Genomic DNA, 15,466 nt, shown 5'->3' with positions numbered 1-15,466 from the left:
GCCAGGTCCTGGCCCGTGGTCCTGACGGTGGCTCAGGAGAGCCAGGCCTTCTTTTCAAGTGCCCACTGGGAGTTGGGACCGGGTGGCATTGCCCAGTGCTGAGGCTCGCAGCCTCCTCTGGTCACTCTCGCTGCCCCTCGCTGCCTGCTCCCTGCCCTCCACTGCTCCTTTCTCCCTGGTTCCTGTGCTCCTGTTTCAGGGTGGAAGGAGCCGTTGGTATTTCTGTTGGTGTTTTCTTGCTGAGCGTCATTTCCCGCCTGTTGAGATAATTAGCCAGGTCCTTTGACATTTTTTTTAAAGTTAGAATGTTTCCATTTAACTGCCACTGGCTAAATATATTTTGACCTTGGCTATGGACTGTGACTCTATCCAGCTGCCAGGCCAAGGGAGCCTCCTGCCAAGACCATCTTTCTCCTTGGTTCCAGACAGACTATCCTTGGCAGATGGAGAGGGGCCCCTCACAGGCTGACATTGTTTTACAACTCAACTCGGATTTTGGGTTGGTCCAGGTGTGTGGACCCAGCGGCCACAAAGGCACTGGGTTGGTCACACACTGCTGGCCTATGACGTGTTTTCCAAAGTGTTTGGCCCTGATGCCATCTTCCTTTATGAATCCCAGGAGGCAACTTACATAGTTCTTCTGTCCCCTAGGGAGACTTGGACAAGCTTCGAGAGGCCCCAGGCGCTGGCCGTTTATCAACTATTGCACCAAGAAGAAAAGCAAAGCCAGTCAAGGCATTAGCAAGTCTCTGACAGGAGGATTTTTGGAGGACACAGAACGAGTTTATAGACTCTTACTTCCAATTCCAGGCAAATAGGGCCCTTTGGGCTGGACCCCGGAAGGCCGAACCACATCATACCAGCCAGACCCGCCACGCTCAGCTCAGGGAAGGAAAGGGTCATGGAGGGAAGGGCAGAATGACCCTTAGCAGAGGGTCTGGGGCCTTCAACTAGTGCCTGTGTGGACTTCCCTGAGTTTGAGATGAAAACCCCAGAGAAGATATTCAGCTTCTTTATTCATTTGCCAGTTCTTTCATTCATTCATTGAATGTTTATTGAGCTTCTACAGCATATATGCAGACCCAGAGGCCAGTTTTGGGAATGTGATAAAAGCAGCTAGTCAGAGGACAGACGATCAAGTAATTTCAAATAGGATGAGGGTCTTGAGGTGAATGCATGGGGCACAACGGGCTTTTAATAGGAGAGCTGACCCCAGCCAGGGTGGGAGGCAGGGATGGCCTCCCTGATGTAGGGACTTTTAATCTGGTGGGTGAGGTCTAAACTGAAATTGTCGCAGGTGAAGTCCAGGGGGGTGTCTATCAGGGAGTGGCCATTGCTCTTGCAAAGCCTGAAGCAAGAGAGAGCAGGGCATAGGGTGGTGCAGGACGTCTGGTCAGGGACACCTGTAGGGAGGGCGGTGGCAGAAGATGAGGTCAGAGAGAGAGGTGGTGCTGGGCCCAGGAGGCCCCAGGAGCTGGATGAAGGGTTGGGGACTTTGTTCAAAGGCCTCTGGGAAGCCATGGAGCACTTTTAGCAGAAGAACAGCACGCTCAGGTTTGTGCTGTGTAGAGACAGCCCTGGCTGTGGCTCAGGGAAGGATCAGCAGGGCACCGAGTCCTTTTAGGAGGCTGGACAGGAGACAGATGGCTTGTCCTGGAGACGCAGCAGTGAAAGGCCCGAGGTATCTGAGAGCTATTTCAGGGCCTCGCTGAGAGAGAGGCCTGTTGACGGGTGGGATGGAGGTGGTCAGGGAGGGGCCTCCATCCAGAGCAGGCCCCTGGGGAGTGGGGGAGGGACTGTGCGGTGGGTTATCTAGCGCAGGCATTTCCAGGCAGGGGACAGAGGTGTGAAAACAGAGAGTGGGGACTTATCCAGGATGTTCGAGCCCGAGGGTCAGCGAGGCTGGTGCTGAGGGAGAAGAGCAGGATGTGTTGGGGGACAAGACAGAGAGGGAAGGCAGAGCGTTGGTGGCCAGGTGGAGGGACCTCGCTGGTCTCTGAGGGTCAGCTCAGTAGCCAGGAAGGCTTAGGAGACTTTTAAAAGGGGGAATGGCCTATTTCAACTTACATTTGTCTTTTTTTCCCCTCTGCCACTCTGTTAACTTACTTTTAAGTTTTTAAATGATCAAACAGCCCAGCTGATGGTGGTACAGTCCTGTAATCCCAGTGACTCTGGAGGTTGAGGCAAGAGAATGGCAAGTTTTTAGCTGGCCTCAGCAACCTAGTGAGACCCTGTCTCAAATAATAATAATAAAAAAAGAGGCTAGGGATGGACTATGGTGAAAAACTGCCTCTGGGTTTAATATCCAGTGCCAAGGCCAGGGGCTCAGGGAGGGTAAACAGGTGGCTGTGTGGAGAAGAGATTCAGGAAGTCAAGGTGAAAGCAGATGAGAAAAGATGGCGGCTTGGGCTGGACTCTGGTGGTGTGTGCAGGAAAGGTGTCACTCTCCCCCAGGGTGGGGAAGCCCTGGGAGGAGCAGGATTGTGAGAAAGTTGGCTAGTGAGCAGCGTAGGGTGGTGTGCAGATCCATGGGCCACAGGAACTCAGCCATCCAGGGAGAGAGAGTGGATACACAGAAGATCTAGGGACTGAGCCCTGGGGTGCGTCACCATTTATCAGTTGGGGTAAAAGGAGACAAGAAGGAACTCTGGGGAGGAGGAGGAAGAGTGAGTGGTGTCCTGAGGTGAGGAAGAGGTCCTACAAGATGGAGGGAGGGCAGCAACGTCATATGCTGCCAACTGATCAACAGGACAGGAAATGCCGATTTGGGGACTCTGATGGCCACTGGTTACCTTTCCAAGCAGAGGCAGGGAGAGGTGGGATTGAGGGGAACCGGCCGGGGTAAGATGCCAGCCAGTAGCTCAGGGGCAGTGTGCAGGCCGAGCAGCAGGCACTGGCTGGTGGTCCAGGGAGCACACAGAGCTTCACCCTCAGCCCGAGAGGCTGAGGCACAGAAATACAAACCAGGAAGAAAAAGTCCAGAACCCAGAGCAAGAGAGCGAGGTGGGAAGGGAGGGCCCAACACCGGTGTACCCTACGCTCAGGGCACCAAGACTTGTTCCAGATGTTGCTACGGGTGGAGGGTCCTTTGTGTACAACGCTAGGTTTGGATAGGGCTGGCCAGGACAGGATGGGAATGGAACCCGAGGTCTCCAGTGCCCACAGCTGAGCAGGACTGTGGTTCTTTACCTTCTCATCTAGGAAACTTAAAAGAAATCCAGAGTTCTGGGCCCCAGCTAGCTGAATCCCCATCCATCTATCTTGAAGGGTGCTCGTCCTGGTTCCAAACATCTCCCCAGGTGGTGGTGAGGAGCTGGCAGCGTGCAGAGCCGCTGTTCTCAGCTTCAGCTTGTTCTTCATCTGGAGCCTGAGCTGGGGTGGGAGGTGCTTCAAGATAAAGGGGCCGCAGGGCTCGTCAGCCCCAGCTTCTGAAGGGTGATGTTTCCTGGAATCACTGAAGGAATTTGTTGGCTTTCCCTGGAAGAGCAATTCTCATAGCATTTACTAAAATGAAAACCCAGATTAATTCTGCAGGTTTACAGCTCCCCAGAGGCCGGAGAAAAACATCATTTGGCACCAGAAACCAGCTTTGTTCTGTTTTTATATCCTGCAGTACGAGATCATTTTGCAAACATGAGATACTGAATCGCACATACTTCTCTGGGATTTTAATGTACGACATCCATAGAATTCAGACAAACACAGTCGTGGCCAATTTCTCATGCTGCCACCTGGACCAAATGCTTCCAGGGGTCCTCTTGGGTCTCTCAGCCCTCTTGTTCCAGATTGCAAAGGTGTCCTGGGCCAGATGTGCTTTTTGTCTATCCAGAATTTCTTCCTTTGGAAAACTCCTTCCTTCCCATTGCATGTGTTTTGGATGGGCTGCCAATCACAGGAGTTAACCCCACTCTGTTCCTAGGGACCTGATTCAAGACTAGGCGGATGTAGTAGCACCATTCTGGCAATAGTGATTGTCTCAAGAGGCAGGCATGGGATTCAAAAAGGGCCTGCCAGCACCTTTTTTTAAGATTAATATGTGGATCATGGTACAATGAAGATGCAAAGCTAGAGATGGTGAGTTAGAGTTTATCAATCGTCACTGGTAATCCTCATGCTGTGTGGATGCAGAAACTCGAGGAAGGAGACCTAGTAGAGACAAGGTAGAGACAGTGAGAAAGGCTGGGGGAGAAGGGACTTCTGGCCATAGGCCTGGCTCCAGGCCCCCAGGCCTTGGTGCCTTCAGTCCTGAGAGGGTTCCGTCCCTGCATCCCTGTAGGGTTAGGCTCTTTGGAGCTGGGTTTCTGTCCTTTGCAACAGAAAGCGTCTCAACTAAGGTTCCCTGTGGACTTCACGAATGGGTGGTCATGTGGGGTATGCACTGGAGGGTGAGGCAGGCATGGTCGAAGAGTTTGTGAGGCAGCTGCCCCTGGGATGTCCAGGTGTCTGACTCAGGGTCATAGCAGTCAAAAGAGGCTGAGTCCTCAATGTTGCAGTCTGTGGTCAGCCGCCGCCCGCCTGTCACATAGAGCTTGTTCCCCATCACCGTGGCCCCGTGGTGCATTTTCCGGTCTTTCATGTCTGCACATTTGGCAAATTTGTTGGTCTGAGGGTCGTAAGCAAGAATCCTCCTCGTGTAACCTAAAAAATCAAATGACGTAAGCAAGCTCAGTGTCACCCGTCTGGCCTGGAAGTCAGCGGCTCTGCAATGTGTCTGTCCCTGCTCACAGCGAGGCTGGGACCCTGAACTAACGCGTGGGATGTTGAGGGACCCTTCTGTGGTCCAGCATGAGACTGAGCTGGGGCTGGCACCCAGTTGTCTCTGACCCTGGCCCTGCCTCCCATTGTAAGTGATCCATAGATGGGGAGCAGTACCCCCACATCAGCCTCGATGGCATTTTGTTTCTTATGTGCCCAACCAAGAGTTAACAACCCAAAGAAGCTTTTCTGTGGGAACTCAGACGTAGGTCCCCACAACAGTCCTCTATGGTGGGCACTTTAAGGATCCCCATTTTACTGATGGGGAAACCGAGGCACAGAAAAAAATGAAAAGCTTGCCAAAGTATGGTTAGTGGTAGAGCCAGGACCTCTCTGACCCCCAAACCAGCTCTGTTAACCAGGTCACGTTCTGCAAGCACAGAGAAGCCATACATTTGGAGCCAATACTGTTCACAAGGGCAATCACTGCTTATCGACTGAGTGTCTGGTTAGTGCTCTGAGCTTCACGTGCTCTGGCAACACCTTGTCAAAATCAGTATTATTTTGTCCCTTGTTTACAAATGAAGACAGGGAGAAACGGCTGCATGAGGAAAGAGCTTGGGCAGGCTGTCCACGCTCTCCCGCGTGGATGGATGTGCTTTTAAAAATACCATCCTGCAGAACAGCATCTACTAGCGACCCATTTTTCCATGAGAGGCGCCAAGTTTCTGTCCAGCGCGGTGAGTCTCCGTTCAGACTCACCTCCCACAATGACAATCCGCTGCCCAAGCACCACCGCAGGGGCGCACACGTTCTTGATCATCCTCGTCTCCATCTTGAACCACGTGTTTCTGGAAATGTGATAAACCTGAGGGAGGAGCAAAATCACAGCACTGCATTGAATTTTTTTTTTTTTTTTAAAAAGAAGTAGTGGTTAGCAAGGTGAACCAGGCACGAGTTTTTCTATTTCTTTACAGTTTTTAAAGCGTAGCTAAATTACTATCAATAAATGAAATATTGTTAAATGATAGAAGATTAGGATGAGAAGTTGGTCTTTCTGTGACTGCATAAGATCAGTGGCTGTCCTTCTATAGAATGAACTGGGAATTCAGCATGTGGTATGTATTTTGCTGACCTTGCTTGGAACCTTTTTTTTTTTTTTTCTTTTATTGAGAAATGGAGCAACTTGGGTATTTAGAAAACCAGTGACTTTTCCAATCATTTTTATTTCTAGCTCATGTTTAAATTTCTAAATGTTCTGGTGGATTGGAGAGGGTCAGAGAGCCAAGAATAAATTTGAGACTAAATGAGGAAGGCTTCTGAACAGTTTATGCCTGAAAGGAATTAAGAATCTCAGAAAAAAAAAGAAGCATGAGAAAGAGAAGAAAGACCAGGGAGGAAAGGGCAGGCTCACTTGCCATGCTCTGAAATAGTCCCTAGAGCTTGTTCTGGTAATGTCCTCAGTTTAAAATTCAACTATCAAATATGGGTTTAGTTCATTACAGGAAAAATTTAGCACAAGAGATATAGGATGGACTCCACTGAAAAGAAGGGACAAAAACATTCATTTACAGTATTCTTTGGTGGAAATTCTTTCCATACAAAATCTAGTTCCTAGATTTTTTTTTTTGATAAAAAATTGACCTTCACAATCATCCTATGTGGTAGATGCTATTATTTCCCCTGTTTTTCAGATTAGGTAGTTGAAGCTCAGAGAGGTTCAATGACCTGCCCAAAGTCAAACAGCTTGAGTGGAAGAGCAGGGTCTGGTTGAGCCCAAGGAGCCTACTCTTAAGCACCACGCTCATGGCTGTGTGGGGCCATGAAAGTGTGGCCTTTTCTGTAGAGGCTGTTGTGTTTGGCGTCTCCATGGAGCTCTTCAAGCCTAACATGTTTCTTCAAGTTGGTGAAGCCTGGAGGGGCTGGGTGCTAGAGACGGGCCAGCGCAGGGCTGTGTGAAGCCTCTTGGTTGCATCTGAAAATACACAGGTGACACATTCTTGGAAAGCGGGGTCCTCAGGGAAGAGCAGATGTGGTTGCATTTTCTCAAGTAAGTAATGGCCTTCTGGCCTTCTGTTCCCGCTCTCAGCTTTGGGTATGGTTTTAAAAATAAATTCAACATTTGCTCACAATCCTCTTAATGCCCCAGAAATACTTCGGCAGGGGTAACAAAGGAGGGTCTTTGGCCAGGGAAGCAAGTGAGACTGTCATGGTCAAGGATGTGCCCAATGCCATCCAGAAACCGAGGCAGGAAGGAAGCCAGGTAGGAGGGGGGACCCACGCGCACAGTCTGCGTGGTGTAGTTCTAATCTATACCCACTGCAGGGTAGCTCTTGAAACAGGGCAGGACACAGAGGAACCATCCCATAAAGAAAAACGCCAAGGCCATGCCTGGAAATCCAACCTGCTCTACCCAGCACCTTGGAGCACTCGTTTTAAATTATATTCAAATGAGCAAAGTTTCCATTTCAAAGTTAGCGCTGAATAGATAAGAAAAGCATCCAAATGAATACTTTGACCCCTTTCCCTCATCCGTGGCTATACTACAACAGGATCACTCACGCGTTTAGAATTTTTGGCTCTGCAGGGATCTTGTTTGATCGTACTATGCATTTCTCGATAGACTAGCTGAAAGCTTTTTTGAGCAGTGCGTTTTATTCTTAGGAGGTCGATGACAATTTTGCAACGTGAAATCATCGGCATATTTGTTGATTCTATTTTGAAAAATAGAGAGGAGGGAGGGGTGTTCGCTTTACAGAGAAGCACTTGGTCAGATCTACTTTGTGTGATCAGAGTTTGGAATGGAGCCTAATATGTCTCTCCTGGCTCAAGTAAATGAGAGGAACTGGGGACAGTCATTCTGGGAAGACTAAGAATCTGATGGTGAAGATGAACATGGGCTAGAGAGTAAAGGCAAAAGTGGAAAAAAATCTCCATCCTTCTCTCTTGCTGGGACTTGATGAAGAATCTCCTGACTGGACTCCCCTGCCCACTCCCAGCCCTTCTCTACGGGGCACCCAGAGGAACTTCTGCAGATGAAAATCTGATGACCGCACTCACGGGCATGGATCTCTTTCATGATGTCCCTGTCCTTGGACTGAGGCTGCAATCCCAATTTCTAGACAAGACCTAGAAAACTCTGCCAGACCAGCCGCATCTCCACAAATGCCCATCCCTTAAGAATGTTCCAGAATTTTGATAGGAGGGGCTCAGGAGCAGCAGTCTGGGTAGAGGGGGTTGCTGGGTGTCTTGGGAAAGGGCTGATGGGGATGGTGTGGGGACTCATAGATGTCCCTTGGTGCTGTCTCTTCCTCCTCCTTGCTCTGCTTGGCAAGGACACTGTCACCATTGTCAGGCTTTTGGTTCCTCGGGGCAGTGGGCTGTGCACCCTTTGTGCTGCAGGGCCTTTGTACGAGTGTTCCGTCCCGGGGTCACTCCTGCCTCTCAGTACTACTCAGTATTGCTCTGACTTCTTCTTCAGCTGGCAGAGGGCCCCACCCCGCCTATGCCAGACCCTTCTGTTTCGTGCTTTCGTAGCACCAACCCTGCCCCTCTCCCTGCTGATTCTCCATCACCCGCCGTCTCTCTTCTGCTTCTTTGCTCAGGTCAGCTTACATGGGCCTCACAGGATTCCCTCCTAAGCTCCCCTGAAGCCTTCTCTGATTCCCTCCAGAAGGTTTTAGGACACTCCTATGTTCAAGTCCTCCTGTATTCAGCTTCTGAATTGCAATTGTCTTGCAAGGTCCTTGAGGATTAGGTGGAGTTCACTGTTCCCTCTGATGTCCCCAGGCCTTCACAGTGGCTAGGGCTCAATACACCACTTAAAATGAATGAACTGCATCTCATGGGGGCTTTGAACCTAAAGATAAACTTGCTATTCAAGTTTTTCATATAGTAGATGAATGCAGAGATTACTAGAAACTTGCACAAAGTTGGAAAACCCTTAATATTCTAGCCTCTGGTAATCCTGCTTCTCAGAGAGCTTATTAGTGAAATCAATGTCTCCTTTCATTTAAGGCAGGGGTTCTCCAAACTAGATGCACCTGAGAACCTCCTGGAGGCTTATAAACCACACTGTCAGTATCCGACAATGTGAGATTTTGATTTAGTTGGTCTGGGGTAGATGTGGACCAAGTCTTGGGCATCTTCTTTTAAGGCCTTACTGATATGAGGTAGAAGCATCTGCTAAAGTCCTATAGGGCTTCACTATCTGACATATTCAATATTTATAGCTTGAATTTCTAGATATGCTTTTTTTCTCAAATGAAGACACAATTTTTGTAGATAAGGATTGTATTTGTTATTAGTCTTACATTGAAAAAAATTCAAAAATTGAAAAACTTCTTGCTGAAAATTGTCCTTCTTTCCTTTCTACCTCTCTGTCTTGTTCTCTCTCTTCCTCTTCTTTCCCCACAAAAGTGTGTGTGTGTGTGTGTGTGTGTGTGTGGTGTGTGTGTGTATATACAGGCATGCATGTATCCATGTATGCTTGTGCACACATACATATGTATGTGTCAGGATTGCACACACGTTTATATGCATGTATAGTACATCTTTTGGTATGCATGTGCATACCTGTATATGTATGTATGTTCACATGGGCATGTGTGCATATATGTATGCTTTTGTGTGCATGCAGATAGGCCGGGCATGCACATGTGTATATGCAAACACACTCATGCACTTACATGATGGGAAGAACCAGCCATTTACCTGGATAAGGCGTACAGGGTTCTGCATGATGTCCTCTCCCCCAAAGAGGTAGAGCCTTTGGTCCTTCGCAGCAACGGCAGGGTGGAGAACTCCCACGGGCATGGTGGCCATACTCTCCCAGACATTGCAGATGCTGTCGTACCTCTCCATGGAGCTCAGGAGCTCCTGCCCTTCTCCGAGGCCCCCGATGGAGAAGATGAAGTTCTTGTGGGCAATGCTTCTGTGGGAGTAGCGGGCCACCAGCATGGGCTCCCCGAGCCTCCACTGGTTGAGTTTCAGGGAGAAGACATAGACATTGTGACTGACCAGACTCTTCCCCCCGCTGACAGTCATGCCCCCGAGCAGGTAGATGCTACGGTGCAAGGTGACAGCCGAGGCCTTGTATAGCCGGGTGGGGAGCTTGGTAAGGCTCTGCCATTGGCCGGTCTGTGAGCTGTAGAGCAGGACCTCCCTGGTGGTCTGCTGGTTGTCCTTCCTTCCACCCAGGAGGATGAGGAAGTCTTGGTAAGAGCTCCTTGGAGGGACATGCCACAGGGGTTTGCAGTCTGGGGCACTGGAGCCATACAGAGAAAACATCTGCCTCCTGGCCCTCTCCAGGATGGTCTGGCAGGCCGGCGAAGACTGGAGGAGGGCATCGTTGGCGATGAAGTGGTGGAAGAAGGCCGGGTGGACGTACTGCAGCCTCACCTGCTGGAACAGTTCCTGCATGTATCGCTTCCGGGCCTGGAGGTCATGCTTGACCCAAGCCATGAGGGCCTCGAACACCTTCTCCTCCTCCCCGCAGAGCCCATCATCTCCCAGGTAGTCTCTCAACTCCAAGGCGCACAGCTCCTTCAGGTCAGCGGAGGTGGCCACCTCCGGGAAACACGCCAGGGCCACCTCCCTGGCTTTCTCCTTGAGGGTCTGGCAACTCAAGATTTCCGAGAGTCTGATCATGCCCAGGCAGTTGCTGGGGGCCAGCTGGCTCTGCAGGTACGAGGAGCAGGCCTCGAACAGCCTGGGGTACTGCAGCAGAGAGGCCGCCTCCATCAGGGCCAGGACGTTGTCGGCCGCGATGCGCACCTCCCCGGTGTACACGTAGGCCACGATCCAGTCCAGCACCGGGGAGTCGATGCCCTTCAGCTGGACTTTGGCCTCACTGCTCTCCCGGAAGTTGCTGCAGAACATGGCCCTAAAGTAGGGGCTGCTGGAGGCCAGCACGTTGCGGTGGCAGGGGACCTCCCAGGCACCGGCACAGATGCTCACATCCGTCAGGATCCTGTGTTGTCTTAAGCCGTTGAGCTGCCTCAGTAAGTCCGAGGAGAAGTTGTGGTCTTTGAAGAGCAGCTCGTCGGGCGACTCGTCGTCCATCCTACAGAGAGGGCGACAAGGGTCAAGTCGGCCTCAGCAGCCTGTACCGCAGGCTCTCGCTGGTGTGCACCTGTGTCCCCCACCAAGGGGTTTGTGGGTGTGGCCAAGATTGCCACCCGGTGAAGACCAGAAAGGGAGGCCACCCTCACCCCAGACCCCAAAGCTGACACATCTCTTTTGGGTCAAGATTATTCTCAAGGGTAATAGGCAAACAGCATCTTTAGCTAACCTGAGGGGCAAAGATAAAATGTTATTGCAAGTCACTAGATTGCCGGGGCTGAAACACGAGCCTGGAGCACAGTTAACAATCCATGTATTTGACCAGCAGAAGTGTGAGCCTTTCCCCAGATTCTCAGTGTATTTGTCATTTAGTAAACTCATCTAAACATCTCTGTCTGGGTGTTAGTCTTTTTCCAGGGATGACATTCTGGGGGTGTGGAATTACGGTAACTAGACAGAGATGGGGATGAAAATGGGCCCTTGTGAGATTTAAATCTTTAGCTCTCTATCTATCTATCCATAGTTAGAACACACGACTGTACAGAGTCTTGGGGTTTTACTTTAAGGATGGAATCAGTAGAAAGTAGAGAAAAAGCAACTCCCTGGTCTATTGGGTGACCCATCAGTCCACCTGCAGAGAAGTAAGCAGTAGGGATATTTACCTTGTCTTGCTGCAGTGACACCCACCGATGCCTGGTCGGTCTTGCCCCCCAGAAAGTTTCCACCTCTTGCTCCGAGTGAAACCGTAAACCCCAGGCCTTTCCTTCAGTTGGCAAGTGATTTGTCCTGGGAGAGTTCTGGATTGTTTATGCTGAAGGCACTTTCACAGTTTTCTAGAGCTTTGTGCAAGGGCCGCTGGGCAGGGAGACCGTGTATACATTCCAGGGCTAAGAATAGCTGCATATGTACTTTCCACTGTTATGACATGTGACTTTCCAGTTGCCTTTTGCAGCCACCCGAGGTCCTGCAGGGCCAGCGCATGCCCACATGCCTTGTTTCCTTGGCAAGTGTTTATATGGGCATAAATAGACCCGGAGGAACAGTTTCTCTTAGTAAGCCTTCACTGCCCATTTGGAACTGCCCCCAAGTCCCTTGTCCTAAGAGTGCCTGTGAATCCTATATGTTTGTAAACAGGTTGTTGTAACCTGCCCAGACTCACTGAAGTAGTTCTGGGACACGGTAAAGGTGATGGTTGGTCACAAGGGAAGCCGGAGCACAGCACGGACTCCTGGATGCTCTTGGTTGGGTCTTGATTTCCCCACCACCCACTTGGCAGGATGGTGGAGAGGCTGAGTTCCTCCTCCAAGGTCTAAGGTGGCAGAATTCATGATAGCATGACAGAGTGAGGTGTGTGTGTGTGTGTGTGTGTGTGTGTGTGTGTGTGTGTGTTTAATATTTGTTGAGTACCCTGGACTTTTCAGACTTGCGAAAGCCCCGAGCTTGGTTGGGCCTCCTTTCTTGGGGAGCCTCTGTGTGGGGTGGCCACATCCTCTCCATCAGGCTTCCTTTCCTGACTTCCTTCCCCTCCCCATTTTTTTCTAATTGGGCAGGTTTGAACTAGAGGCAGTAAGTCTATTGCTTCAGAGAGGGAGAGAGAAGGAAATGAAGAAGAGGAAGAGAAGAAGGAAAATGAGGATGAGGATGGGTAGGAGGCAGCCTCCAATTATGTGAATCAGGACCACGATGGAGGACTTTAGAGCCACAGGGGAAGAGTAAAGGGGGACGAAGGTCCTTGCTCCCCAGGGTGGTCCACAGTTGTTCAAGCCATGAGTGGCCGGGGAGTCACCTTCTCTTCTTCTCAATTCTTGCTCAGGCTATTGCAATTCTTGCTCTAGTCTCTCCCTCTCTCTCTCTCTCTCTGCCTTGTCAACATCAGAGTAACCCCTGAGAAGGCAGCTCAGAAATTTGCTAGACCCCTACATCATTCCTCTTGATGGCTCCTCAGGTCACCTACCTGCTTCCAGATGGTGTCTCCTCCTATATCTTTATTCTAACTCCATCAAATAGCTTGCAGATACATCTGGTCTGTGTTGGGGAGGTTGGGCTGGCCTGGCCTTTAGGGTATCCCAGGACAGTGTTGAAGGGGGAAGAGGAATGTCTCAGGTTGTTGCAGGTCATAGAGTTGATTATGTCCAAAAGAGTCCAAAAGGTCAAGGTCATGGAGGTATATCCTAAACATGTGGTTGGGATCAGGATCCTGGAGGTCAGAATTAGAAGGAGAGGGCCTGAGCAAAGGGGGTCAGAGACCCAGAGAGATGCAGGCCGGAGAGGAAGAGAGGAGCTGGGCAGATGGCCGAGCTGTTGACTCTTCCTGGGCTCCTGATCATGCTAGTTACTCAGGTAAATAGCCACCTACCTGTGTGACTGGAGGGCCTGGTGTCCCTCTATCTTGCACTCCTCTACACAGGTGATCCCCTTTGTCCTCTCTTGCATTTTTACTGCTCCTATTCATCCTTCAAGACTTTGTTTGTACATCAGCTTCTCTTCCTGGAGCCTGTCCCGTGATTACTTTCTCTCTCTTCCGTGCCCTTCCCATTTCCTCTACACACTTTTAACATAACAGGCCTCATACCTCACTGCAGCTATGTTTACCCATCTGTGTCTCTCTTTTTAGAGTGGAAGTCCCTGGGCAGCAGGGACCTTGCCTTAGCTGTCGGTCCATCCCTCCCACGTGCAGCACAGCGCCTGGCTCCAGCAGGTGGATTGGCTCAAGTTCTCTAATGGAGTGTGGCACAACAGAGAATGGGGCAACGGAGGGAGCTTTGTCAGGTGCCTCCATACCCAGCAGTGTAGCAGGGCTGCTGTGGACAGCTTCGTGTGTAGACTGCATTGCAAATGTGCCCTGAAACTGCCCTGTGTCCCTCATTTTATTCAAATACAATCACATGATGATGTGAAAAGCAGAACAATTGCTCTGTGTTATAGAGAAAAAGTGAAGTTTGGCCTGGGAGCTGCACAGAGGATCCCGGGAAATAGAACTTCCCCTCTGCTCTCAATTGCCTGGGTTCTTTCTTTTCCCTGCTGGCCAGCAAGCCCAGGCCTTATTCGGTTGGGGAGAGTTAGGATTTGGGGAGTGAATGAACAAGCCCTGCTCACTGGTGGACATCTCAGATTTCTTCTTGATCCCCCAACTCCTTGATCCCTCTGGAATCCAGCCCCGACCAGCATTCAGATGAGCCTCGGCCAGCCAGCAATGTCAATGCCTGACCAACTTGAATAAACCTTTTGGTTGTAACATTTAGTAAAAACTGACCCCATCCCATTGGCCTGGGCTACTAGGAGAGTTCTGGATGTATGTAAAATGTCAGGAAAAGACACAAAGGGAGTGTTCTAGTTAGCTTTTTGTTGTTGTTGTTGTTGTTACTGTGATCAAAATACCTGACAAGAGGAGGAAAGTTGAGTTGGGTCTCATCATTTCAGAGGTCTCAGTCCATAGATGACCCAAGATGAGGCAGGGTATCATAGGGGAAGGGCCTAGTGGAGGAAAGCTGATTAGCTCATGGTGGGGTCAGGAAGCAGGGAGACAGACACACAGAGAGACGGAGAGACAGAGAGACAGGGGTAGGGGCTGTGGGAAAAACATCCCTTCTAGGGCATGCCCCCAGTGACCCACCTCCTCCAGCCATGACTCCCCTGCCCATGGGAACCACCCACCCAGCCATTCAAACTAGGAGGGACTGATTAGCTCTCCCAGTCCACTCATTTCATCTCGGAATATTCCTGCATTAGCAGGAGCCTTTGGGCGACACCTCATAGCCACACCCTAACAGAGCATATTGGTGTTTAGCTCACAGTAAAAGCACACATATAACCCCCAAACTAATCCAACATCTTCACGGTAATCCCAGCCAACCTACGCATGAGTCCATTTCTCTCAGAGCGTTTCATGACTTTTCATCTTGAGCTTTGTCTAGAAGGTGTCTTACAGTCTGAGCAGATGGTGACCTAAAATAAATGAGGGATACTCAGGACCTTGTCCCTGCTTTTGAGGAAAGTCAGCCTTATAACTGGTCAAGGCCCCGACTGTGGGGGCAGAAGGGCTGGGGAGAGTTGGCACTTCCCTCAGTATCTGGTGGTCTCTGACCAGTTACTTATATTCCTCCAGTTTCAATTTCTCCATCTGCCAAATGGGGATAACTGGCTTTGTCACAGAGAATTATATGACATGTCCGGTAAGGTGCCTGGCATGGTTGGTACTTTATTAGTGCCCCAAAGATAACCTCAGTAGAGTTCTGCAGGTCTTAGAATCTGGTTTTCAGTGTCTACTTTGGCCTCCTGTGCATTCCAGCATTTTCTCTGCCTTGAACAATTGCGGTGTTCCTCACTCTCTGCTCAGCCTTCAGGAGTCCTGGATTCTAGTCTGAGCTCTGTCAGGAACTGGCTGTGTGTCTTGGGACAAGTCGCATAACCTCTCTGTACTTCCTCACTTGAGAGTGTCTGCTTGCCCCTTCCTGTGGTTGTGCCTTGAGGTTTCCGCTGCAGGCTGCAATCGAGAGGGAACCCCGAGAGGCTGAGCCTCCATGATGAGGCCTCCTCAGAATACCTCTGGCCTGAAGCCAGGTGCAGAGAAAACCACCAGTCTAGGGATCAGCCGGTGCCTTTTATTATCTTCCCTTTGTGCAAGGTCAGGAAGCCTTCATTTTCCTCCTGGAGGCTCCAGTCGATATTACAGGGCACTCAGGGGCAGCCTCGGTTTCTTTCGGGTCTG

General features: G+C 50.3%; 1 protein-coding gene across 2 annotated transcripts; it reads right to left on the bottom strand.

Moving 5' to 3' along the window:
* Positions 1-1,157: 1,157 nt before the first annotated feature.
* Klhl38 (kelch like family member 38) lies at positions 1,158-11,630 on the bottom strand. 2 transcript variants are annotated; one of them, XM_026407797.2, is made up of 4 exons: positions 11,421-11,630; positions 9,409-10,759; positions 5,458-5,563; positions 1,158-4,638 (listed from the first exon to the last, which is right to left on the bottom strand). In XM_026407797.2, exons 2-4 carry the CDS (start codon positions 10,756-10,758, stop codon positions 4,349-4,351), a joined length of 1,746 nt encoding a protein of 581 aa, XP_026263582.2. In that variant the 5' UTR covers position 10,759; positions 11,421-11,630; the 3' UTR covers positions 1,158-4,348. The 2 variants fall into 2 exon arrangements, with proteins under 2 accessions (XP_026263582.2, XP_026263591.2); XM_026407806.2 differs by having other exon boundaries at positions 1,158-4,146.
* Between the last annotated feature and the right edge of the window lie 3,836 nt (positions 11,631-15,466).

Source organism: Urocitellus parryii, chromosome 7 (genome assembly GCF_045843805.1).
Source record: "Urocitellus parryii isolate mUroPar1 chromosome 7, mUroPar1.hap1, whole genome shotgun sequence".
NCBI classification, from domain to species: Eukaryota; Metazoa; Chordata; class Mammalia; order Rodentia; family Sciuridae; genus Urocitellus; species Urocitellus parryii.
The sequence above is the reverse complement of the archived record's forward strand: the minus strand, read 5'-3'. Positions and strand labels throughout refer to the sequence as shown.

What these genes read in the sequence shown, in the direction of transcription:
- Klhl38 (XM_026407797.2), bottom strand. Translation starts at nt 10,758, where the DNA reads ATGGACGACGAGTCGCCCGACGAGCTGCTCTTCAAAGACCACAACTTC. An exon ending in ACCCTGTACGCCTTATCCAG is followed by an intron (nt 5,564 to 9,408) that starts GTAAATGGCTGG and finishes CTCCTCCCTCAG; the next exon opens with GTTTATCACATTTCCAGAAA. An exon ending in GCGGATTGTCATTGTGGGAG is followed by an intron (nt 4,639 to 5,457) that starts GTGAGTCTGAAC and finishes TTGATTTTTTAG; the next exon opens with GTTACACGAGGAGGATTCTT.